This window comes from Delphinapterus leucas, chromosome 1 (genome assembly GCF_059928025.1).
Source record: "Delphinapterus leucas isolate spDelLeu-1000000601 "Yukka" chromosome 1, BTC_Dleu_Yukka2, whole genome shotgun sequence".
Taxonomy (NCBI): domain Eukaryota; kingdom Metazoa; phylum Chordata; class Mammalia; order Artiodactyla; family Monodontidae; genus Delphinapterus; species Delphinapterus leucas.
The window spans coordinates 137,955,620-137,982,729 of NC_143129.1; the positions used below are offsets into that span (position 1 = coordinate 137,955,620).

Sequence of the window (27,110 nt, forward strand, 5' to 3'; positions counted from 1 at the left end):
TCTTGTTGCAGAGCATGAGCTCTAGGCACGCGGGCTTCAATAGTTGTGGCACATGGGCTCAGTAGTTGTGGCTCAGAGGCTCTAGAGCACAGGCTCAGTAGTTGTGGTGCATGGGCTTAGTTGTTCCGCAGCATGTGAGATCTTCTGGGACCAGGGATCGAACCCGTGTCCCCTGCATTGGCAGGCGGATTCTTAACCACTGCACCACCAGGGAAGTCCCTAATCTTTGTCTTTTAATTGGAGTATTTAGACCATTTGCATTAAAATTAATTATTGATATGTTAGGGCTTACTTCTGCCATTTTATCATTTGTTTTCTGTTTTCTCCCTCTGTTTCTCATTTTGTCTTTTATGCCTCTGAGTATTACCTGAACTTTAAAAAAAATCAATTTTCCTGTATTTTCAATGTTTTTGAATACATCACCCTGCATAATTTTCTTTAGTGGTTGCTATTGACGTTATAATATACATACACACACAATATACACGGACATTTATACATACATATGCATACACACGTATACACATACATATCACATAACATGCACACACACATATAAGACATGCACATACACACATGTACTTGTGTGTGTCCACATACATGCATATGCATATAACACACGCACGTGCACATATGTGTATGCTTATATACATATGTACATTACATATGTGCGTTGTGTGCGTGTATACACACATAATTATACACAGACATGCATATACATATAACATATATGTATAACATACATACATAACTTATCTTGGTCTACTGGTATCAACATTTTACCCCTTTAAGTAAAGTATTGAAAGCTTACTTCCATTTAGGTCCCTTTACTCTTCCCACTTTTAAAATGGTACAACAGCAGTAAGAAACTAAGATAGGCCTCAAACCTCATTTCACAATGGCTACCCGTGTGAGCTTGGGAGTTAAACTGTTCAAATTCTACCTTCTGCACTTAATGTGCTGCTTGACCTTGAGCAAGATTCTTTACCCCTCTGAGCCTCAGTTTCCTCCTATAAATTGAGGATGAAGTAATAATACTAAACTACCCATTAAAACCTTTCTACTTATATATTCTCAGGACTTATATGCAACATTCTCAAAATTGTTCCCATTTTCATTTTTTTAAAAATGTAATAGGCTTTATTTTTTAGAGCAGGTTCACAGCAAAATTGACCAGAAGGTATAGAGAGTTCCCATACACTCCCTGCCACCACACATGCATAGCCTCCCCCATTATCAACATCCCTTACCACAGTGGTATATTTGTTACAATTGATGAACCTACCCTGACACATCATTATCACATAAAGTCCATAGTTTACATTAGGGTTCAGTCTTGGTGTTGTGCATTCTATTAGTTTAGACAAATGTATAATGGCATGTATCCACCATTATGGTATCACATAGAGTATTTTCACAGACCTAAAAATCCACTGTGCTCCACTTATTCATCCCTCCCTCCCCTCTAACCCCTGGAAACCACTGATCTTTTTACTCCCTCCATAGTTTTGCCTTTCCCAGAATGTTATACAATTGGAATCATACAGTATGTAGCCTTTTCATATTGGCTTCTTTCACTTAGTAATATGCATTTAAGGTTCCTCCATGTCTTTTCATTACTTTATAGCTTATTTCTTTTTTAGGGCTGAATAATATTCCATTGCCTGGATATACCACAATTTATTTAACCATTCACCTACTGAAGGATATCGTGGTTGTTTCTAAGTTTTGGCAATTATGAATAAAGCTGCTATAAACATATGTGTGAAGGTTTTTGTGTGGACATATGTTTGCAGCACCTTTAGGTAAACACCAAGGTGCATGATCGCTGGACTTTGTAGTAAGAGTATGTTTAGTTTTGCAAGAAGTTGTTCAGCTGTCTTCCAAAGTGGATGTATCATTTTACATTTTCACCAGTAATGAATAAGAGTTCCTGTTGCTGCACATCCTCACCAGCATTTGGTGTTGTCGGTGTTTTAGATTGTGGCTATTCTAATAGGTGTATAGTTGTATCTTATTGTTTTAATTTGCATTTCCTTGATGAGATATGATAGGGAGCACCTTTTAGTATGGTTATTTGCCATATTTATATCTTATTTGGTGAAGTATCTGTTAAGGTCGTTGGCCCATTTTTTTAATGAGGTTTTATTTTTCTTACTGTTGAGTTTTAAGAGTTCATATTTTAGATAACAGTCCTATATCAGATATGACTTACACAAATATTTTCTCCTAGTGTGTGGCTTGTCTTCTCGTTCTCTTGAAAGTGTCTTTTTTTTTAATTTATTTATTTTTGGCTGCACTGGGTCTTCATTGCTGTGTGTGGGCTTTCTCGAGTTGCAGCGAGCAGGGGCTACTCTCCGTTGTGGTGTGCAGGCTTCTCATTGCAGTGGCTTCTCTTGTTGTGGAGCATGGGTTCTAGGCACGCAGGCTTCAGTAATTTTGGCACTTGGGCTCAGTAGTAGTGGCTCGCGGGCTCTAGAATGCAGGCTTAGTAGTTGTGGCACATGGGCTTAGTTGCTCCATGGCATATGGGATCTTCCCAGACCAGGGCTCGAACCTGTGTCCCCTGCATTGGCAGGCAGATTCTTAACCGCTGCGCCACCAGGGAAGTCCCTTGAAAGTGTCTTTTGCAGAGCAGAAATTTTTAATTTTAATGAAGTCCAGCTTATCATTATTTCCTTCATGGATCATGCCTTTGGTGTTTTATCTTAAAAGTCATCACCAAACTCAAGGTCATCTAGACGTTCTCCTATGTTATCTTCTAGGAGTTTTATTTTGAATTTTACATTTAGCTCTGTGATCTATTTTATGTTAATTTTTGTGAAAGATGTAAGTTCTGTGTCAAGATTCACTTTTTTGCACATGGATATCTAGTCTTTCCAGCACCATTTGTAGAAAATTCATCTTCATTTAAAAAAATTATTTCTCCTGTGTTCCTTATGACAGAAAATAGCAGCACATCTACGAGGAAAGAGACTCGGAAGTTACCTTCGATGCTCTCTCCTCCCTACATCTGATGGATCACCAGATTTTTAAATTCCGCCTCATAAATACTCTGTAAACATTACTTCATCCTTACTGCAACTTTGTTATTTCAGAGCCCTGGACATCTAGGATCTTGTGATGAACTCCTGCCTGGCCTACCTGGTTGAGTCCCACCTTCCTCTCAGTTTACCTTCTCATTCCCATCAGAATGATCTTTTTGAAAAGCAAATCTGATCATCTCTATCTGGCTTAAAACTCCCCAGAAGCTCCCTATTTCATTTACCATAAAACCCAAATTCCTTTTCCTGGCTTCATAGGTTTATCCTGATTGAGTCCCAGCCATCATCGATCCCCTCCCCTCCCCTCTCCCTGCACAGTCAGGACTTGTGAGCTGACCCCTAGAGGTCACAGGAATGTGCCCTGCTCTCCCTTACTCTGAGAAGTCTGCTTACTGCTGTTGGAAACACTGATCGCACACTTCCAAGTATCTCTTACAGGTTCTTGAAGACATGGCTGAGGTCAGAAGTCCCATCAGGTCTCACTAAGCTAAAATGAAAGTATTCACAGGGATGTGTCCTACTGGAGGCTCTAGGGGAGAATCCATTTTCTTGGCTTTTCCAGCTTCTTTTTAAATTGGGTTAGATGCCCCTCTGTTGTCCTTCTGTAGTAACCTGTGCTTCCCACTAGCATGGCACTGATGATTTATGATTATGGTGATCTGTTGTAAAAACAATACTTCTTAAGTTCATTGATCTGAGCCTTATTGTGACACATTACAAACTAATGAAGAAAAGTAATGTAACAGATATCTGTGTGCTCAGCACTGAGATTAAATACATGTTAGTAATTTGCCAAACATGTTTCAGATTTCTCTTTTTTCTTTTATGAAATAAGAAGTTATGATATAACTAAAGCTCCACCCCTCCCAAACCCTTCCTAAAAGTAAATAGTAACCTGAAGTTGGTGTGGAAAAGTCTTTTTACTCTTCTGTTTCCCTGGCTAAATATAAGGCCAGGCAGGGAAGATGTGTGTCGTTTTGCTGTGATCTCTCTATTGTCCTTGCTTAGCCCAAGGATTGTGAATAATGCTCTAATGCTCGTTCCACAGCTGCCTGGATAAAACTAGCCTCAGCTTGATTGCCCTCAACTTGCCAGCTTCCGAAGCAGCTCTTTCCATTTTTCAAGACAGCTCTCTGCCTGTCATTCTCACTTCAATGGAAATTTGCTCCTCAGAGAAAGGCTGAGATTACTGGGGGCAGAAAGAAACAAAGGACAGAGCATGAATTTTGGAATGAAACTTACTGGGTACTTGCCTCTCAGCAATTACTTAATCTCTCTGGATGTTTAATTTCCTCTTTTGTAAAAATGAGGTTAACAATACTCATTTAGCAGAGGTTTTGTTAGGATTAAATACAATAACAAATGTGAATGTTCCCTTTAGGGTGGAATAGGTGTTCAATAAGTGGTACCATTCCCATAAAAATAATTAAGTATTTTATCTTCTTGTTTTTCTTTCTCAGATTTGCCCCCTTGAGGGCTTTCCATTTTCTTTCCCCATTTCCGTGCTCACATGCTTTTTTTCATTCCGTTTCCCCAGACTGGAAGGAAACTCCACGATGTACTGCCTGACATGGCCCAGGTGCCCTACAAGGTACAACTGTATCCAATCCTGAATATTCCAGCTTTCTTGTCCTCTTTACTTTCTTAAATGTAGGTCATAAATCCTTTAGCATCTGTGATATACTCTCTCTAACATGGCATCTGTGTTGGAATCGTCCTTCCTATTCTATCTATAAGTTACTTGAAGGTTGGGGCTATGTCTTATGGTTCTCTATCATTTCCCACACTTCTCAGCATGAGCATGCAAGATGGTATTGTTCTCGGAGGGACAGTAGTCTTGAAGGAGGATCTTATTTCCCTGTCCAGGGATTGAACCTAGCCACCAGTCCACCAGGGGCTAGAAGCTAGAAGCAAAGTTCCCTGATTCTAACCCCCTTTGAAAGCAAGAATGTTTCAAGGAGGCAAAAACTGCAAAAATAGGTTCAAAATGTATTATTAGAGACACAGCACACAGAGAAACGGTTTGTTTATTTAAGTCAGAAGGAGGACAGAAATACACACCCGGAGAGGAGTGGGGTTATCCTGAATGAGGAGCACATTAAGGAGGTGATTTTAAGGAGGTGATTTAAATCACTTACATAGGATAGTCCTTCCAGGTCTTTGTTTACATTTGGCCAATTATCTTGTTTCTTTTTTCACACCTGACTGGTCCTAGGACCCTCCCCAAGATGCGTGCACAACTTTTTGCTAAGTTGGATCCCACTGCAGAGGATCCTGTGGGTGCATGTCCACACTTATTAATGGGATGGGGGGCTCCCTCCTTTTTTGAGCCCCAAGGAGACTTCCTGCGCATGTGCAGACAGGGAAGTCCTCCTTGACCTCAGGAGTGAGCACCTTATCTCTTTACTTCAGCAGAGCTCAGCTTCTGCCACTAGCTTTGTCTTTGGAGTGCCTAGGTGCGAACAAAGCTTAAATTTTACTCCATTTGACAAACACCAGCTGTCCATCCCAGGGGCCCATCTATCTCCTACCTCAGTATGACATGGACTCAGATTGCCTGACTTCAACTCCTTGTTCTGCCACTTGCTAACTATGTGATCTTGATCAAGTAACTTCACATTTTTAGGCCTCCATTTCCTTAGCTGTAAATTGAGTGGAATTTAATACCTACCTTATGATATAGTTCTGAGAATTAATAAGATATGTCTAGAAAGTATCTTGTACTGTGGTTCTCCCTAAGTGCTCAATAAATGCTGGCTGTCATTATGATTATTGTCCATTAAATAGTGCAATGTTATATGTCAATTATATCTCAATTTAAAAAAAGACTGCTGTGGTTTATTAATGTTAATGCTAATATATTAGTTTCCTATTGCCACTGTAACAAAGCATCACGAACTTCTGGCTTAAAACAATGCACATTTACTATCTTATAGTTCTGGAGGTCAGAAGTCCAAACTGGGTCTCACTGGACTAAAATGAAAGTACCTGCATGACTGTGTCCTTCTGGAGGATCTAGGGGAGAATCTGTCTCCTTGCCTTTTCCATCTTCAAGAGTTTGTTCACATTCTTGGCTCATGGCCCTCCATCACTCTGACCTCTGCTTTTGTCGTCCCATCACCTTCTCTGGCTCTGACTTTCCCTTCTCCCTCTTTCCCTTATGAGAACCCTTGTGAGTACCCTGGGCCCCACGCATATAATCCAGGATAATCTCCCCATCCCAAATTCTTAACTTTAAAAATAGATATTTATTTAGTTATTTATTTGGCTGTGCTGGGTCTTAGTTGCGACGGGTGGGATCTTGCTTGCGGCATGCGGGAGCTTCGTTGCAGTCTGCGGGATCTTTAGTTGCAGCATGCAGGCTCTTAGTTGAGGCGTGTGGGATCCAGTTCCCTGACCAGAGATGGAACCTGAGGCCTCCTGCACTGGGAGTGCAAAGTCTTAACCACTGGACCACCAGGGAAGTCCCACAAGATTCTTAACTTAATCATACCTGCAAAGTCCCTTCTGCAGTAAGATAATAAAAAGGTTCTGGGAATTACGATGGAGACATCTTTGGGGGGCATTTATTTTGCCTGCCACACCAATATAGTAAAACTCATTCATTCATTCAGCACGTATGTACTCATCACATACTCTGTGCCAGGCCTTGTTTCAGTCCCTGGGGTTGCAAACAAATAAAAACAATATCTATTCTTCACATGGCTTTTAGTCTAGGGAAACCTTGAAGGCGGTGGCTCTATCTTATGACGGTACTTCCCAAAATGTGGAGAGGAAATGGGAATGTCTCACATTTAACAGTTACCCAAAACTTAGTGCCATTTTGATTGATGGAGAAGCAGAAAATGGATGTAGCATGTTACTTGTTAGGTTATGCATTCCCTAGGCTTGGGTGTGTGAATCCATGTCAATTAAGTTGAGGTAGTCTTGAAATTGCTCTCCTAATGAGAAACCAATGGGAATCAGGCACACAATTTTCAAGTGAGAAAAAGAATGTGGAAGGACAATATTGCATTTTGTTTTCCGCTTAGCACCAAGGCTTTATGTGTACATTGCAAAGATTAGGGATAAAAATTTGCTTTGGACATTGTCTATCCAATAGAGTAAGCTTATTTCATTTACCTTCTCACCCATTGGAATAAACACACTGCTGATCTTGTTTTTGTTTCTTTCACATCTATGCTTTCGATTATTGATTGCCAGGATGACCAGGGACATCATCACATCCTATACACAGAAATAGAAAATGGAGTGGGAAGAATGAGCACAGGGATGGAAAGTACCTGCCAGAATTCTTAGAGATATGGGCCTTGGTTGTAGCCTGGAACCAAGGCAAAGCCAGGAAAACAGAAAAAACCAAAAATAATATTTCCAAGGGTCAAGTCAATCATGTCCTTATTTTGATTCCCTTATCAGAAATGTACAAGAAATATTCCTCTCTAGACCCTATATTTCCTGTCTAATAATTCTACCTGACTCCTTTGAACCCAAGCTTTCCCTCCAGACTTCTTTTCTCTTATGTAGTCTTCTATGGCTACTAAGAAGTGAACTAATCATACCAGGAGGACAGAAGCTAGAAGGGTTTTCCTTCTTTCCAAGTACTTAACAGCATGTTACATGTTTTTGTTGGTTGCGGCCTGGGCTTGTTTGTATTTTGTCTTCTTTAGCTCTGAAAGTACCATAAATGGTGGGAGTGGCCTTCTTAAAATGCAGGAAGTTCACTCTAGCTGCCGTTTTATTTATTCATTATTTTAAAAGGTTAGATATGTGTGAGTTGCTTTGGTTTGTAGAGATCGTACAGCTTATTTTGTGAAGGTTGCACTGACATTCTCTGATTCAACAAATATTTATTGGGTACCTACTGTGTGAAAGACAGGTGCAGTGGGGCAGGAGGTAGGGAAGGGAATTCACATTTACTGAGCTGAGTATGTGCATGCACTGCAACCTTCTACGCTTATTTAATTTGCCTAAGAAGTATAAGTCATTATACTCAAAGGTTTCAGTATGGCAGATAGGTTTCTTCTTCTAGGCCAGCTCCAGTTGTCCATCTACAGCACTGCATAGAGAAGGTTTGTGAGGCTAAGCTCAAGCATGATGAGAAAGCATAGTAAGATCAATTAATAATGTCTGCTGCGAGTGTGAGAGAGGAGAATGGTGACACATATGCCATGTAAACTTTCATTTATTCATTAAACTCTTACTGAATACCAGCCATGTTCTGAGCACCATGAAGGCATATGTGGATGTAAATGCAATACAAAGCAATGTGTGAGTAATGCCAGTGGAGGACCACAAACACATGGAACCAGAGAAATGTAGAGGAAATGCTCTGGATGGTCAAGAAGTCATCAAGGAACAGCTGTTACATGAACTGAGCCTTGTGTGTCAGTCAGGGTTTCATCAGAGAAGCAGAACCACTATGAGTGTTATGGAATAAGGGATTTATTATAGCAATTAGACATTATGTAATTGTGGGAGGATCTGGGGAAGTAAAATCCAGAAAGCGGAGCTGGAGGATCAGAGATAAAGTCACTAACTAATCTTCCTGAAACACTGGCACTGGTAGATAAGTAGGAATTGAAAGAGAAATCTGGGAAGCCAGGATACATCTAGCTGCTGAGATGGGACCACCAAGGGGAACTGATGGAGAAGCCCATGGAGGTGGTTGACTCTGCATCTGGTGGTGGGCTGGTGGTCATCAGGGCCAGCAGTTGGGAAGAAGAGCTGGTCATGGAGCAGGGGAAATAAGACAAATTTGAACCTGCTAGCACCACTGTTTTTGACTCTTGCCGCATCTAATCAAGACTTTAATCTTCTAGAACTCTTGCAAATTCCTCTTTTGGTCAACTCTAACCTGGAAACATACAGGAAAAGAGATCCTGGGAAATGTTGTTCTAGCTTAGCCAAGTTTACACAGTTCAAAATATCACATCTCAAAAAGTGGGACAAATCTGCATAAGAGAAGGAGTGAACATTGCTTGTGGGGAAGGTTTGTGAGCAAAGTTTTGGAGGTAGGAATGAGTAAGTTAGTGTTTAGGAAATCACTAGTAGATCAGCCTGGTTATAGTGAAGGGCTCATGCTAGAAGATAGTAGAAGATGAGGCTAGAAAGAAACATTGGAATCATTAATTAACAAACTCATTAATGTATTCAACCATTATTTATTGAGCACATATTATCTGCCAGGCACTGTACTAGGTGCTAAGACTACAGTGATGAATGAAAGAGTCAGATTTTGGAAGGTTTTGAATGTTAGACTAAAACGCTTGTTCAGTTTTTGACCCATCTCTTGAGAAATAGTAGACTCTTCGAATTGGAACAACTGGTCAGTTGAATTTCTGCCCTTAATTCAACTCAGCCAACACTTTAAGCGCCTTCTCTGGGCAAGCTCCTCGCAGGCACAGTATCATTGTCCTCTCAAACTGTGAAATGTGCCTGCACCTGATGATATTGATCAGAGTAGAAGTGTGAGTCACTTCCTTCCCTGGTAATTTTCTAGAATCATTTGTGCTCACATTTTACTTCATGATGTCCTCATTCCACAGCAAAAATACTTTATTAGGCACTTAAGTAAGACAAAAACCTGCAGATTAAATTGCCTAAAACCACTACATGTTTGTTAAAATAAATGTTATTTCAGAATTCTGTAAAGACGTTGATGCATAATTCACATTAGCTTATCTTGAGTAATCCGCGGGCCGTGGGCTAGTAAAGTGTAGCACAGCTTAGCGTTGTACCTTTTCTTGGCATACAGGATCTCATTTCACCCTCACAGAAGCCCTGAATGGTGGGTGCTTCTATTAGCTCAATTTTGCAGAAAAGGAAAGCAAGACTTAATGAGATTAAGTTCCCTTCCCAGGATAATATAACTAGTAAGGGGCTAAGCTAAGCATCCCCTCCTCTTAACCACTCCACGGTCAGCAAAGGAGCCACCAACTACTCTAGAGTTTGGCAACTGTTGACTTAAAGACTCCTCCGGGTGACTCAGGACGACCACTTTACAGGCTGGAAAGACGGCTAAGAAATATTTCTCATAGTCTTAACAGATACAAGTTGCAGATGAAACATCTACGGAAGGAAATCTGCAAAGAGCAAAGGAGACCTTTGAAGTCTCTGGGCTGCCCTCCAATCACAAGCTGGCATGTGAGCATTTCCTCTAGATTCCAAGATGTAGCCACCTGCAGGTCAAACTCCTCCTTGTGATAGTTGGATAGGTTTGAGCATTGTGTGATGGGTGCTTTGTTTCTTTACAACTAGACCCTATAGTTATTCCTGGATAATGTGGATATGCTGCCATTTCTGCTAAACAGGCAATGTAACGAGGATCTCATTGCATGGCGTGTGTACCCATGTATGAGAAAGAGCTCTGAATCTTTACAGAGTAAGAACAGAACTGAAACCAAGGACAATGTCTGACCCTTGAAGGGTTTGCCATGGAGTCGGTAGCATTTTCTTCTTTTCATTTTTATTTTACCACTTTCTGCCGCCCTGGATCCTTACTGAAGATTTCTGTCAGCTTGATAGACTCTTTGCATTTCTTGATACAAAGCCCATTCTCCTCCCTCTGCTGCATCTAGTAATAGAATCCCACATTACTTTGTAGGTCACCAAGCAGCGTTGCATTTAACACTCGTAACAGCTTACTGAGGCTGACAAGGTTAGTAATACTCTTTCTGTAATACGGAACAGGAAACTGAGGCCAAGAGAGACGAAAAGACTTGCCCAGCTAGTTAATGGCAGAATTAAGACTAGTCCCTACTTTTTCTGCTCTGCCATGTAAATAACATCAGTCTTGGGAAGGAGAGCACCATAGTTATGAGTCAGATATTTTGTTTTTTAATCAAATTTTCACATGCTGACATCCTGTTTTCTTTTGGACCCATTTAAAATTAATTTTTGGATGGTGACATAAGGTTCTGTTGTGATGGAGAGGGGGTGGACAGGAATCCGAAGTACATAGCCCTATGACTAGTGGGCAGCCTTGTTTACAGCACAGACTCTCCAAACCAAATGTGACAAATGGGCAGAATCTCATAAGTATTCCAGCTCTTCACTTCCCTAGTTTGATTATATTGTACTGGATGGCATTTGGAACTCGCTTCAGGGTGCATATAGCTGAATTTTGCAATTTGCTGATACTCAATTAACTGGAGTAGCAACACATTCAGTCTAATGGGGGCCAGACAGAGACTGCATAATTCTTGGGAGCACAAGCTGATTATGCAGTTAAGTGATATGCACTTAAGAGAAGTGTACCACATCTATCTGATCCCATTTCTTCCAGTAGATTCTTCATGGCACTTTCCTCCAGCCTTTCCACTTTTATGGTCAAATGTATTCTAACCTGTATCCACTTGAAATGAGAACCTTACAGTTCATACGGAGATTTGGGATTCATTTCTTTTAAAAATCAACCTTTAAAAATCTTAACTCTTGGATGCAAAAATGGATAAGTATATGAGAAAGGAAAGGGGAGAATCTGAGGCTCAGTATGCGTGGGTGTTAAAGATAGGGGACAAAGCCTGAATTGTACAATTTAGGATGCTTCATTTTTAGTTTCTTTCCTTTTTTTTTTTTTTCTTGGTTAGGAAGTTGTATTTCAAATGCAAACGTGAGATGCATGAAAAGATTTCTTTTTAAAAGCAAAGGTCTTTGCAGTCAGTATTTTTTTTTTTAACTTGAAAATGGATATTATAGAAAGGGGACCCTTTTACGAGAAGCTCCAATTAAATGACAGTTCATTGCGTATAGCCAGTTTTAAGTTACCCTGATGATGATGGATTGTTAATTTAATTTGGCAGGTTTTACTGGTTTACTGTGTGCTCGCTGTATGCCCTGGATTGACCTAACTCCTTTGGGGGACCCCCAGAAGTATAAAATATGGCTGGCTGTCCTCAGCCTCCTGGGAGGTCATGACTCATGCATACAAAGTAATTGAGAAACAATAAAATGATTAGGTGTTCAAAATGGCTGGTAAAGAGACTAAAAGATAAAAGAAATCAGAAAAGGGAGAAAGTGAACTGAGCCGGGGTTTTTCATCACTAGAGGGAGACAGAGAGAGAAGCAAGGGTTAGCGCTTCACATGTATTAGACCAACCAAAACAACTCTGTAAAGGTATACTATTCCCAGTTTACAGATGAAGAAACTGAGGCTCAGGGAGGTTGAGAAACTTGTCCATGATCAACAGGTAGTAGGAAACAGGGTGAGAATTTGGAATCAGTTTTGTCTCCACACTTCCTCCTTGGAGGTATTCAAGCAGAAGGCCATGGCAGACAGGCTGTGGAGGATTCAGACATCTGCTGGGAGAATTAACTGCATGACCAACACTCTGTCTCCCAACCCTGGGGTCCTCTGGTCCGGGAGGATTTCAAGAAGTAGGTAGGTGTTGTGGTCTCAGTTTTGAGGGAACTCCTTCTTATTCCTATAGCAGAAGAGATGCCAGCCTTATAGATACAGCTTTTTCTGAGTTTAAATTTCTGCAAGTTCAGCAAAACCAAATGTGGTGATTGAACAAAGAATAGAGTAATTCAGTGAGACTGGGAGACTGTTGTTATAGGCAAGGAAGAGAGGATGATGAAGATTAATTATCAAATTATCATCAAATCCCCTTTCCCTAAAGGTGAAAGTGCTCATGGCCCAGGAATGGGGAGCCAGGTGTGACTGGGCCCAGCTGGGATCAAATTTGTCCCTGTCTTTTAGGTTTATATCAACAGCACTTTGGGGCTTTCTGCCAGTCGATAATTTACTCTTCACCTGTATTAGCTTCCTCTTGCTGTGTAACAAATTATCATAAGCTTAGTGGCTTGAAAAAACACCATTTGTTATCTCACAGTTTCTGTGGGTTTGGAGTACATGCATGGGTTAGTAGATTCCCTTGCTCAGGATCTCACAAGACTGCAATCAAGATGGCGTCAGGGCTTCATTCTCATCTGGAGGCTGGACCAGGAAAGAATCTACTTCCAAGCTCATTCAGGTTTTCGACAGAATTCGGTTCCTTGCAGCTGTAGGACTCATGGTGGCTTCTTTCTTCAGTGTCAGCTTGCTTTTGGAAAGCACTTTGTAGTTTGCAAATGCTTTTCCATTCTAAAATTAACCACAAATATGCTCTTCTCAGCTAAGGGTTTTATCATTCAAACAGTTGCCCAAACCAAAATCCTGAAGGACACCCTTGATTTCTCAATCCATCAGCAAGTCCTATGGCCTATACCTCCAAAATAAATCCTGAATCCAATAACTAGTTTCCATTTCACTGTTACCATCATTGTCTAAGCCACTGGCATCTCTCACCAAGCCTACTGCAATGCCCTTCTCACTGCCCTTCCTGCTTCCCCTCTAGACTTCCCCAAATCCATTCTCCACTAAGCAGCCAGGATGGTCTGTTAAAGGTGAAAATAAGGTCATGTCACTTCCTTACTCAAAATCTTCCCATGACTTCTCACTATTATTGAAATAAAATCCAAATTCCTATCCTTCCATGATCTGGCCCCTGCTAACTTCTGATTTTATTTCCTACCACTCTTCCTCCTGGTCATGAACTTTTGGCCACACTGACTTCCCCGAGTGAACTCACTGTGCCTGGACCTGCACATGACTGCCTGCTTTTTATTATTCAGGTCTCAGTTCCATGTCATCACTTTACAACGAACATCCCTGACCACATTTTGCAAAATAACAACCACCCCTCAGTCTAAAATCATCCTTCATCTCATTACTCGATTTCCTTTTTCTATACAAAATATCTCCTCCCTTCCTCCCTCCCTCCCACCGTCCCTCCCACCCTTCCTTCCTTCCTTCTTTCCTTCCTTCCTACCTTCCCACCCACCCTCCCTCCCTCTCCTTCCCACCTTCCCACCCACCCTCCCTCCCTCTCCTTCCCTCTACCTTTCTCTCTCCTTACTTACGTATCTGTTTTTTACATAATTATTCCTTTCTCTTCCTTCTAAAATATAAGCTTCATGAGAGACTTTCAGCACTATGCCTGGCACATAATAGATGTTCAGTAAAAATTTTTGGAATAAATGAACCTTGTAATGAGAGCAAGAAAGGGATTATTAATTCCTATTTTAATGAAAAATATTAGGTCACTTGCCCAAAGTGAAAGTATTGTCCAGTGTTTACCCATGAGCTCTCCAAAGGTCAGGACCATGTTTTATACAGTTTTGTATAAATGTATACACAGTCTCTGGCATATAGTCCCTGGGAATAGGACAGAGTAGTGGTTAGTGAGTTTGAGTCCTGACTCTGCCATTTACTGTGTGACCCTGGGCAGGATATTTAACCTCTTTGAGGCATGATTTCCTCATGTGTGAAGTAGAAATAAAAATAGTACATACTTCGTAGGATTATGAAGATCAACTCAGTTAATACAGGCAAAGCTGTTAGCTCGGTGTTTGACACATATTGAGGGCTACACGCTTTCTGCATTTCTTCTTTTACTTTGTCTCCTTTCTCTCTTTGTAAGCATTGAATTAATTTTGAGCTAAATCATTAAACTTTCTACACTTTTCAGACTGTTTCAAATGAGTCATCTTACTTGTTTTCAGTTTCTCTAATCCCAAGCACGGCTTTTTTCTTGACTTCAGACACAAATGTGAGTGGCATTTGCTCCATGCAAAATAGCAATGCCGACCCAACTGAAAAGGTGCTCCCCCTCCTGGCTTTCTGTGAGCTTCATGGTTGAGAGGTGCAGCCCAGATGAAGAGGGAAGGAACTGCCAAGGCTGGATAAGGTTTTGCCTTCAATTGTGAGCAGAAATGTTTCAGGCCTTAGGCGGTTTCCAGGGAGTCCAGCTTCGTGCTGGATCTTCAGACTCCTTCTTATTCTGTCAAAATGGAGAGAATGCTCCTTTCCCTCCTCTCCTTTTATCCTCTTTCCTCTTTCTCTTCTCTCTTTACCCAGTCACTGCCATCTTCCCTCTTCTGCTTCCCCCATCTAGGTCAATACAATACCTCAACCCAAAATCTGTCTGCCTTTGAGTCTATTTACCAAGCCTCCTGCCAGAGATGCAGCAATGAGAAGCAGGGTTGCAGAGCATCAGATGGGAGTCAGGCAGTTCTGTGTGCAAATTCCTGGTTTCGCTGCTTAGTCGCTCTGTGACCTTGGGCAAGTTCTTTAACTTCTTGGTGCCTCTATTTCCTTATTAGTAACATAAGAATAATAGCTACCTCACGGTGTAGTGTGCTTGTGAAGATTTAAGAGATAATCTGTGCACATTAATAAGCACTTAGTAGGTGTCTAAGATATATTAGTTTTATCTCCCATCCCTATGCCCCAACCAAATGGACAGATATTAATTTCAAATCAGTTTCAAATCAGATTTGAAGGGTTTTTGGTTGTCTATTCATTTTTAATGTAAAGTTGATTTATTTTATTGCTAATTTGAAAACAAATGACTTTATATTGGAAAAAAAACACCCCTTACTTACTGCAAAAGTAAGAGTCAGCCTAATGTTCACAGCAACTTTCTTCATAATAGCCAAAGACTAGAAGTAATCAAAATGTTCTTCAATAGGTGAATGGATAAACTGTTGTTATAGCGTAGCCAGACAATGGAATACAATGGAAATCAGCAATTAAAAGGAATGAACTATAAAAAAAAAAAGGAATGAACTATAAATGCACACAGTAAGATGGGTGAATCTCAAAAACATTATGTTGAGTGAAAGAAGACACACACGCAAAAGGGTACATACTGTATGATTCTATTTATATGAAATGTTAGAGAAGACAAATATAATCTGTAATGATAGAAGCAGATGAGTGGCTGTCCGGAGCCAGAGGTGGGAGTGGGGATTGACCGGCACAAAGAAACGTTTTTGGATGATGGAACCTCATCCAAAATGGATTTTGGAGGTGGTTATGAGTGTATTACTTGTCAAAACTCATGGATATGTAAAATTAAAGTGGTTGCATTTTACCTTATGTCAACTCTACCTCAATAAAACTGATTTAGAGAAATAAGAATCGAGAGAAACCAACAATTTGGCTAACTCACACTTGATAAGTACCTGGTAACAGTGATTTTACCTTTCACATCTATCATCTAAGGAAAAAGGAAAAACAAATCCTTTGTTGTACAGATATTCTAGTAAGAGGTATTAGCCACTCCTTGGAATGAGGAGTTTTGGGTGTAGAGTGTTATGCTTTCATGGTTTGGGAAGAACATCTGTTGTCTCCCATCAGCTTTGTTCCTTTGTTCCTAGAGGGTATGGGGTGTGTTGTATTACTTTATAAAGCCTTCTCAAGTTCTGCCCATCTTCTTTCGCTCCCCCGCAACTTTGCCCCTTTCCTTTTCTTCCTTTCTTTGTATTTCTTTGCCTGCCAAGTTCTGTGAGGCTCTGAATCACAGAAAAACAGATCACCTCACATTAGTCTGAAAAGCCAGGTTCAAACAGGAAAAATAAGCAGGAAAATTTCAGGCAATTGTCTCGAGATAATCCAAGACAAAGTTCTGCTTTTTGCCTTGTTCTCATAATAATCTGGGTTTCTTTGCCTGAATAATTAAAGCTAATTCTTCATTACTCTCCTCATCTGTGCCAGTGGAGAAACATGGTGAGTTCATGGGTTTTGGAATTTGTAGATCAGAAAAAATGCTTACAAAATATAGAAACACTTTGGAATTACTTGTGGTAAACATATTTTTAAAAGAAATTATAAAGAAAATTCTCATTGTAAAAGGCCCAGAAATAATCATGTTAACTCTTTGGTGAGTATCTCTCGTTTATTTTCTATATTTTTGTTTCTTATATTTTAACATAAATACATCATGCTTTGCAGCTTGCCTTTTTCAGTTTCTAATATGCTTAGAAATTGTTCATATCTGTACATAGATGAAGTTGAACCATGTGAAATTGCTATTTCTGTAGATCTAAACAGGAAGGAATTGACAGTTTCATGTAGTTAACCTAATACATCTACTCCAGTATTTTAATGTCTACATAGTATTGCATTGTATGGTTGTATCATAATTTTAAAAAATCATTTGCCTATTGATGGACATTTAGGTTGTCTCCATTTTATTTTCCTAATACAAACAGAACTGTAATGAACGTGCACTCACAAGTATAAATGTATATATATACACATGTATCTTTGTGTGTGTATATATATATATGTTTGCAAATAAATGTATATGTCTTTGTGTGTATATATATATGTATCTTTGCAAATAAATGTTTGTATGCATACATACATAAATATCTTTGCATTTATATGTATATCTTTGTATGTGTGTACACACACATAATCTTTTTACATATGTATCAGTATTTCTGTAGAATAGCTTGAATAGATTCCTAGATGTATAGCTATGGTCAAGGGTTTACACATTTCACATTTTGATCATTGTTTCCAAGGTGTCCTCTAAAATGACTTGTAACAATTTATACCCCCCAAGAATGTCCTTTTCCCCTACAGTCTCAATAATCTGATGGGTGAATTGGTTTTTGAAACATTCTGAAATCAGTTATTATTTTTTAACATTTTTATTGGAGTATAATTGCTTAACAATGTTGTGTTAGTTTCTGCTGTATAACAAAGTGAATCAGCTATATGTATACATATATCCCCATATCCCCTCCCTCTTGCATATCTCTCCCACCCGCCCTAACCCACCCCTCTAGGTGGTCACAAAGCACTGAGCTGATCTCCCTGTGCTATGCAGCTGCTTCCCATTAGTTATCTGTTTTACATTTGGTAGTGTATATATGTTAATGCTACTCTCTCACTTTGTCCCAGCTTACCCTTTCCCCTCCCCTTGTCCTCAAGTCCATTCTCTATGTATGCGTCCCTATTCCTGTCCTGCCCCTAGTTTCATCAGAACCTTTTTTTTTTTTTTAAGATTCCATATATTTGTGTTAGCACACGGTATTTGTTTTTCTCTTTCTGACTTACTTCACTCTGTATGACAGACTCTCGGTCCATCCACCTCACTGCAAATAACTCAATTTCATTTCTTTTTATGGCTGAGTAATATTCCATTGTTTATATATGCCATATCTTTATTCATTCATCTGTCAGTGAACATTTAGGTTGTTTCCATGTCCTGGTTATTGTAAATAGTGCTGCGATGAACATTGTGGTACATGACTCTTTTTGAATTATGGTTTTCTCAGGGTATATGCCCAGTAGTGGGATTGCTGGGTCATATGGTAGTTATATTTTTAGTTTTTTAAGGAACCTCCATACTGTTCTCTATAGTGGCTGTATCAATTTACATTCCCACCAACAGTGCAAGAGGGTTCCCTTTTCTCCACACCCTCTCCAGCATTTATTGTTTGTAGATTTTTTGATGATGGCCATTCTGACTGGTGTGAGGTGATACCTCATTGTAGTTTTGATTTGCATTTCCCTAATGATTAGTGATGTTGAGCATCCTTTCGTGTGTTTGTTGGCAATCTGTATATCTTCTTTGGAGAAACGTCTATTTAGGCCTTCTGCCCATTTTTGCATTGGGTTGTTTGTTTTTTTGATACTGAGCTGCTTGTATATTTTGGAGACTAATCCTTTGTCAGTTGCTTTGTTTGCAAATATTTTCTCCCATTCTGAGAGTTGTCTTTTCGTCTTGTTTCTGGTTTCCTTTGCTGTGCAAAAGCTTTGAAGTTTCATTAGGTCCCATTTATTTATTTTTGTTTTTATTTCCATTTCTTTAGGAGGTGGGTCAAAAAAGATCTTGCTGGGGCTTCCCTGGTGACGCAGTGATTGGGGGTCCGTCTGCCGATGCAGGGGACACGGGTTTGTGTCCCAGTCTGGGAGGATCCCACATGCCGTGGAGTGGCTGGGCCCGTGAGCCATGGCCGCTGAGCCTGTGCGTCCGGAGCCTGTGCTCCGCAATGGGAGAGGCCGCAGCAGTGAGAGGCCTGAGTACTGCCAAAAAAAAAAAAAAAATCTTGCTGTGATTTATGTCATAGAGTGTTCTTCCTATGTTTTCCTCTAAGAGTTTTATAGTGTCTGGCCTTACATTTAGGTCTTTAATCCATTTTGAGTTTATTTTTGTGTATGGTGTAAGGGAGTGTTCTAGTTTCATTCTTTTACATGCAGCTGTCCAGTTTTCCCAGCACCACTTATGGAAGGGGCTGTCTTTTCTCCATTGTATATTCTTGCCTCCTTTATCAAAGATAAGGTGACCATATGTGCGTGGGATTATCTCTGGGTTTCTGTCCTGTTCCATTGATTTCTATTTCTGTTTTTGTGCCAGTACCATACTGTCTTGATTACTGTAGCTTTGTAGTATAGTCTGAAGTCAGGAAGCCTGATTCCTCCAGCTCCGTTTTTCTTTCTCAAGATTGCTTTGGCTATTCGGGGTCTTTTGAGTTTCCATACAAATTGTGAAATGTTTTGTTCTAGTTCTGTGAAAAATGCCATTGGTAGTTTGATAGGGATTGCACTGAATCTGTAAATTGCCTTGGGTATTATAGTCATTTTCACAATGTTGATTCTTCCAGTCCAAGAACATGGTATATCTCTCCATCTGTTTGTATCATCTTTAATTTCTTTCATCATTGTCTTATAGTTTTCTGCATACAAGTCTTTTTTCTCCTAGGTAGATTTATTCCTAGGTATTTTATTCTTTTTTTTGCAACGGTAAATGGGAGTGTTTTCTTAATTTCTCTTTCACATTTTTCATCATTAGTGTATAGGAATGCAGGAGATTTCTGTGCGTTAATTTTGTTTCCTGAAACTTTACCAGATTCAGTGGTTAGCTCTAGTAGTTTTCTGGTAGCACCTTTAGGATTCTCTAAGTATAGTATCATGTCATCTGCAAACAGTGACAGCTTTACTTCTTTTCTGATTTGAATTTCTTTTATTTCTTTTTCTTGTCTGACTGCTGTGGCTAAAACTTCCAAAACTGTATTGAATATAGTGGTGAGAGTGGACTACGTTGTTTTGTTCCTGGTTTTAGAGGAAATGTTTTCAGTTTTTCGCCATTGAGAATGATGTTTGCTGTGGCTTTGTCGTATATGGCCTTTATTATGTTGAGGTAATTTCCCTCTATGCCTACTTTCTGGAGGGTTTTTATCATAAATGGGTGTTGAATTTTGTCAAAAGCTTTTTCTGCATCTACTGAGATGATCATATGTTTTTTCTCTTTCAATTTGTTAATATGATGTATCACATTGTTTGATATGCATATATTGAAGAATCCTTGCATTCCTGGGATAAACCCCTCTTGATCATGGTGTATGATTCTTTTAATGTGCTGTTGGATTCTGTTTGCTAGTATTTTGTTGAGGATTTGTGCATCTATGTTCATCAGTGATATTGGCCTCTAGTTTTCTTTTTTTGTGACATCTTTGTCTGGTTTTGGTATCAGGGTGATAGTTGAAATTAGTTATTTTATTCAGTAAAAGATGTAAGAAAGACCTACCTTGTGCCCAGCTCTGTGCTAAACCTTAGAAGTAAATATGTGCATAATTAATATGGTCACTGCCCTCACAGTGTGTATGTACTGACTGGTGAAACGACTAATACACACACACACACACACACACACACACACACACAGTGGCAATGATTTTATTTTCATGATTACCAATCATCTCTAGCAAGATTAAATGAAAATACACCAACTGCCTACGCTGAGGGTCCACTGGAGTCAGAAAGAACAAGTGTCATGCTGGCTCCACCACTTACTATCTACATGACCTGAGTTTCTTCATTTGTAAAATGGAGATAATAATTGTAGTGCCCTACTATTAATAGTAGTATAATAGTAGGGTGGTTGTGAAGATTAAATGTACAATGCAAAGCACAGCGCCCAGCCCTTAGTAAGGACTCTGAGAATGTTAGCTACTGCCATTCGCCTTCATTTCAAGATCACCAGCTTCATGTGCCTATTGCTATGCCTCTTCTAATGTAGCATTAAGTACTGAATAAAAAATATTTCTTACGTGGTATGTCTAGCCCTGGGGAGACAGGGACTATCGCTGCCCTCATTTTGAACATTATACTTCTATTAGTACAACCTGGTTGCTAAGGTTTCTACTCTAAGGTTATTTTATTCTAAGAACTTTAAACATTGCCTGCATCCTCAAACAGAGGGATTGCTCATTGCTATTTTGCAAAACCCCAGTTCTTGATGAAAGAAGGGCCATTTCAATTACCAGTATATTTTAGAAGGAAGATGGTAAGGGACAACACTGTAGATATTTTTAACCAAAAAAGAATGGTGCAAAGTTAAGCTATGGAGACGTTTACCCATAACAGACAAATTTCCTGCATTTATTATTAATGTTTCAGAAAAATACTGTTTTCTTCCAGATATGTAAATTTTGTGTTCACTGTGGTAGCATAAGTAGGTTGGTGGAAAAATGCCTTGTCCAGTATGCATGACCATGAACGTGGTCCATAAACATGCAGCTTCCTCCTCTAATACATTTATTAAATCTGTACCAATTAATTGCCTGTTCGATGTTCAGGAGGCTGCAGCAACTGCTGCTCAACGGAAACTGTGAGAAAAGATCAGAGAAATGTCAACAGTTGACAATCTAACAAGAGGCCATTGTCCCCTCTGGAAACTCATTAAGGGGAAGGACTTGGGTGCATATAAATAGCCTTTGGAAGGAGGCACCTCCTTCAGCTGCTGAGGATACCCTGACGATGTGGACAAGTCTGGATAGATAAGTAGCAGCAAGGACATTGCTAAAATGCCACTCAAAGGCAGTGCTGCAACCATCCAGCACACTCAGACCAAGGTTTTCTGTGTTGGAATTCCATTGACACAATTATTTGTAATCAGTAAGTGGTTCAGAGGCTACCTAGAATAGGCTACCTGTTCTCTCCCCAAGGGTCCTAACCTAATAATGGTCACTGGACTCCTTTGACCATCTGATGAAGTTCTAGTCTCTTTGCCCAGAAAAATAGTCCTACATATATATTCACCTATATAATCTTTGGGGCTTCACAGATGCCCCAGAAGCTCCATGGGCCCTGGATTAAGAAACCCTGCTCTGTGCTTTTTTTTTTTTTTTTTGCGGTACGCGGGCCTCTCACTGTTGTGGCCTCTCCCTTTGCGGAGCACAGGCTCCGGACGTGCAGGCTCAGTGACCATGGCTCACGGGCCCAGCCGCTCCGTGGCATGTGGGATCTTCCCAGACCGGGGCACAAACCTGTGTCCCCTGCATCAGCAGGCGGACTCTCAACCACTGCGCCACCAGGGAAGCCCCCTTTTCTTTTTTTAATCCTTTACTCCCAGCAGTGAACCGGTAGTTTTTCCTTTTCAGGATGGATGTCTACTGATCTCCCCTACATCCCACAGATTCTAACCTTCCTTCAAGCCCAGTTCTTGTTCACACCCTAGTGCTCTGAACTCTTAGGGCACTTGGAGTTGGTAACAACTTAGTACCCAATTATGTCTAGGACATCCTGAGTCTATCACTTACATGGCATTTAGATATTCATCCTTTCAATACATATTTAATGAGTGCCTACTATGTGCCAGGCACTATTCCCAGACAATGATTAAATTGTATTAAAATCAGGATCATATAACACAACTTGCCAACTACCCCACAAGACTGTGCGTCCTCAGCAGCAAGGACCAGATCTCCCACCTTGCCACATGTTTTTCTCTTGCCTTATTCCCACTCATCTGCAAGGGTTCCGTTCAAATGTTCTCTCTCCTGGGCTGGGTTAGGAAATCCTCTTCAGTACTCCTCTGGCACCCTGTGCTCACCACTGTTAGAACTCTTGCTGCATTGTTTTGAAGTCATCTGTTTCCATGTCCGTTTCTCCCACTGTGCTTTTGTCCAGGGCAGGGTCTTACACTCAGAGCCTGGAAATGGTAAAACTCAAAATATTTGTTGAATATCTAAGCTTTCTCTCACCTCCAGGCCTTCAAACATGCTGTTCCCTCTACCTGAAATATTCTTCCTCCTTTATTGTTTGCAAATTCCTATCAGCTTAAACATCACTTTCTCAGGAAAGCTTTTTTTTTTTCTTTTTGATTCCTAGGTGAAATTAGGTCCCCTCACAAAATGCTCCCCCAAAGACTTTGAACATCCATTAATATTGTATTTCACTGTGAGTCCTTGTTTAATATTTATATTCATTGTTAGAATATCAGCTTCATCAGGGCAGGGGCCATGGCTATCTTATTTTCCCCGGTATAGCAAAGGACTAAAACATTGTATGGTCCTTTACTATTCAAAGAGTAGTTCAGGGACAAACAGCACTGGCATTCCCTGGGAGCTTGCTGGAGATGTAGAATCTCAAGCCTTACCCCAGACCTTTGGAATCAGAATCTCCAGGTGATCTCCATACACATTAAGGCTTGAAAAGCAGTGGTCTACTACAAATACATTCAATAAATACCTGCTGAATGAATAACAAGTGTTGAACTGAACAAAATGGAACCGATTCAGCCTTGGTACCCCTGTTGTCTGGCACAGAGCCTGGCTCAAAGAAGGCACTCAGTAAGTGTCTGAGGAACGAATATTTTCTTCTATTCATCCATATTCACTGTGTTTTCTTCAACTAGCTTATAAGCCAAACTTTGGGGGCCAGGGTCCTATTTTGGCCTTTTTTTCCTTTTATTTTAAGTTGTAAAACTTTATTGAGAGATGGTTAGCAGTCAAATTTCCAACACAAGGACAGCATGCTTGGCTTCAGTCTGTCTCTGTTTAAATCTGTGGTTGTCCTTCACCAGCTTCTGGCATTTTAACAGGCTCTAGACTTGGTAGAATCTCCTTCTTGACATCAGGACCACCTCCAGGCTCATCCACAGTCTTCAAGAGAACCAGTTTCTACTGATCAGCTTCCATATCAGCCCTTTGAGCTACAGATGCTCCTTCATCTTCAATGTCATAAGCAGGTATAATATCCTGACTCTCAGTTTGTGGTTCTTCTAGTTGAGGTTGTTTATCACTGGGCTGCTGAGCAACCAGAGGTCTAACTGGCTGGGAAGACTCTCCATCATTTCTTCTTCCTGCAGATTTGGATCTTGTTCTGACATGCCCACTCATATTTCCCAACTTAACTCCCAGGAGTATTGCTATGAGGATCTATTGGCTGAGTTTCATTCAGCAAGGAAGAATCCAAATGGCAGGAACACGATCTGCCCTGCACAGCTGCTGTTGGTCTTTTTTCTTACCTCTGTATCTTCTAAGTCTGCACCATATGCATGGTAAGTACTCAATAAAAACTTGAAGCTAACATGGTACTTCAAGGTTAAGTAATACATCATCCACCAGATTGGATTCAAGGTAGCTGGTTTGAAGGGCGGGGTGTGTGTGAAATGACCAGGGACATTTTCAGTTGTGTGAGACCCTCAAGCCCAGAGAGCTGTGCTTTGAGTCTCATTCGTCATCTCCATATGGAACATCCCATGTAGGGTAACAAAATGGAGAGGCTAGAGCTATTTAGCTCTCTAGGGGCTAGAGAACTTTGCTTTCTGGCTTTCACTCTTTTCTCAGGACACTGTTTGGTTTGAAGAGGCCTAATGATGCTACTTACAAAAGCAAAAACACTGAAACAGATCCTTCTGAGTAGTATGTCTAGTATAATTGCCTCTTCCAGATTTTCTCCAGGGAAAACACATTTGCTTTTTGTCATTTGGTCTTAGTATTAGGACAACTTACAGACTGTGGGCAAAGGCTTTGTGAAAACAGGCATATTGATACATAAGGTTAGGCTTTTTTTTATGAGGTGAAAATAAAATTTGGATTTAAAAATTATATTATTGCGTCTAGTGAATACTCTTGATGTTTCAGGAGAACATTGCACTGAGTTAAACTCAGCAGATACTTCTTGAGCACCTCTTGAGTTTGATGGTGCAGATTCAATCTTTGACCTTCAGGAGTTTTGGTCTAGAGAGGAGATTGTGTCTTGAATTTTTTTTTTAATCTATTTATTAAGCTGTCAAATCTAAGCGATTGTGGCAAGAATTTATGTTTGTTTAACACTGTGGGACTTTAGAAAGAAGAACTGGAACTCTGGAATCCTGGAGCCTTTGACCTTTAAATTGTAGATCACAAACTTTCCAAAATAGTTTAAAGATTATCCTGCGATGGAGAGTCACCGTGAAATGAACGGCCATCAAAGGCCATCAAAGTCTCTCTGACTCTTCCCCTGCCTGCTCTGTGAGAGTTTCCACCATCTCAGTTCCTTCCAGGTAGACCTGGAAGTTTTCAAGGATGTTCTCATATGTACTCTACCTACTGGTCCTTGGCTACTCGGTGGTGGCCACCATTTTGGTCGTATCCTTCTCTAACTTCCTGCTATGAATCTTTTTTCATGACAAAAGTTGATGCCCTGGGTGACCAAAGACACTCTAGTTGCAGGTCACCAAAAGCCCACATAGCCAGCTAGTATATATGGCCATGCCTCTGTCAGCACCTCCACCAATTCTAATGCTGCCACCCACTCTGTCTACGGATATGGTTCACACCTTTCCTCTCCTTCCCTGCCTGTGGCGAAGAGGCTCTAAAACAAAACCAGAGCACACACCTGGATCCAGTTAGCAATCTATTCAGGAGCCAAGTAAACAAGGAATTTCTGAGTCACAGCCTTTCTATCCCCCACTTCATGTCTTCTGCTTGCTACCTCATCAGCCAAGAGATGCCTGACATGAGAAGCTTGATCTTTGCTTCAGACGTTCCCATTTTTGCTCTCATTTACCATCCCCCCCGGAGGTTTACCAATTTACCTCCAAATAAATTAAAGGAATCTATCCTGTAGGTGTGTTTGTAATAAGGCGTATGCCTATGCTCCCCATGCCCCCAAAATTAGCCCAGAGAAACACCCCCTTTCTCCCTACCGTCAGCTCTGTCTGCCAAGAAGAAGCAGATTTCTTGAGGCTGTTTGTCCTAGACCTTCCCATTCCCAGTGGGGCCTGGGCTGGCTTGTTTTATTGTCTGCCTTAGAAAGGACAGTCTGGGTTGGTCAAGAGGTTAAGAATCCCAACCTTGTACCCAGCACACAAAGCAGTTAGGAGCACAGGCTTTGGTAGCCAGATCCTGGCCCTGCCACTTTTTATCCACTCTGACCATCCCCTTATCTGTAAAATGGGGAGATCCTTGTGACAGAGGGCAGCACTAAGTAAGATTGTATATATAGTGTTTGGCTTTGAATCACAATAATCACTCAGTTATTGGTTGCTACTAATAAAAACGAAAAGAGCTAAGTGGTTTCCTTTTAATAGCAAGACATGTGATAGTAGTGTTTTAACATGTCTTCCTGCCTCCGGCTTCTTATTCTCTGCAATCCATTTCCATTCAGCTGCTAGATTCATCCCCCCAGAACATTTTGATCACATTATTCCCCCATGTGAAAATGTTAGATGGCTTCCCATTACTTACAACTGAAGTCTGAAGTCCTCGTCTTTGCACTCAAGGCGCTTTGATCTGGCCCCAACAAAACATTACCTCCTTTTCTCCACTACACCTCTTCACACCTCCTCCACTTCAATTAAAATAACCTCCTTACATACACCCACACCCTGCACACTGTCCTTTTATCCAGAATCCAGATCTCCTCTCTTCTTTGCACTTGGCTCAAGTGCCACCTCCTCCACCAAGCCTTCCCCAGCCCCTAGTAAACCCCATAACTCTTTATGAGCTTTGGGGCACTTATCCTTTGTCACGACACAAGAATCTGCATAAACTTTGTGCCTCAAATTTATACACACATCTCCCATAGCAGGTGATTACTGATGATATCTGCCTGATTCATCTCCATATTCCTGAGCCAAGGTTTCTCAACCTCACTTCTGTTGACATTTTGGGCTACATAATTCTTTGTCGTGGCGGAACGTCACGTGCACTGTAGGCTGTTTAGCAGCATCCCTGGCCTCCACTCACTAGATGCCAATAGCATCCCCCCACCCCTGGTTGTGACAACCAGAGTTGTCTCCAGACATTGCCAGATGTCCCCTGGAGGGCAAACCCTCCCCCCCACAGTTGAGAACCATTGCCTTAGACCAAGCTTGGAGGCCTGAATATGGATGGCTCTGAGTAAATGCTTATGAAAGAAAAGAAGGAGTTTGGCTTAGGTCCTTCTAAATTTAAACAGTAGTGGAACATACAATTAATGATATTATTTCAGTAATTGGAAATAAAAGTATAGAGTTC

At 40.6% G+C, this 27,110-nt stretch overlaps 2 protein-coding genes across 3 annotated transcripts in view; one reads left to right on the forward strand and one right to left on the reverse strand.

Annotated features, from left to right (window-relative positions):
- TM2D1 (TM2 domain containing 1) overlaps nucleotides 1-27,110 on the forward strand; it is a 148,962-nt gene that overhangs the window by 62,599 nt on the left and 59,253 nt on the right. Inside the window, exon 6 of one of the 2 annotated variants that reach the window (XM_022575824.3) lies at nucleotides 4,582-4,635. The exons of the other annotated variant lie outside the window; for it this stretch is intronic. Coding sequence (XP_022431532.1) covers nucleotides 4,582-4,635 — 54 coding nt within the window. The remainder of the gene's footprint in view (nucleotides 1-4,581; nucleotides 4,636-27,110) is intronic. 2 annotated transcript variants of the gene reach the window in all.
- On the reverse strand, nucleotides 23,472-24,090 carry LOC111175885 (putative G antigen family E member 3). The gene is given in 1 exon segment (XM_030759847.2): nucleotides 23,472-24,090. A coding segment is annotated over 1 exon segment (342 nt). The 5' UTR covers nucleotides 24,006-24,090; the 3' UTR covers nucleotides 23,472-23,663.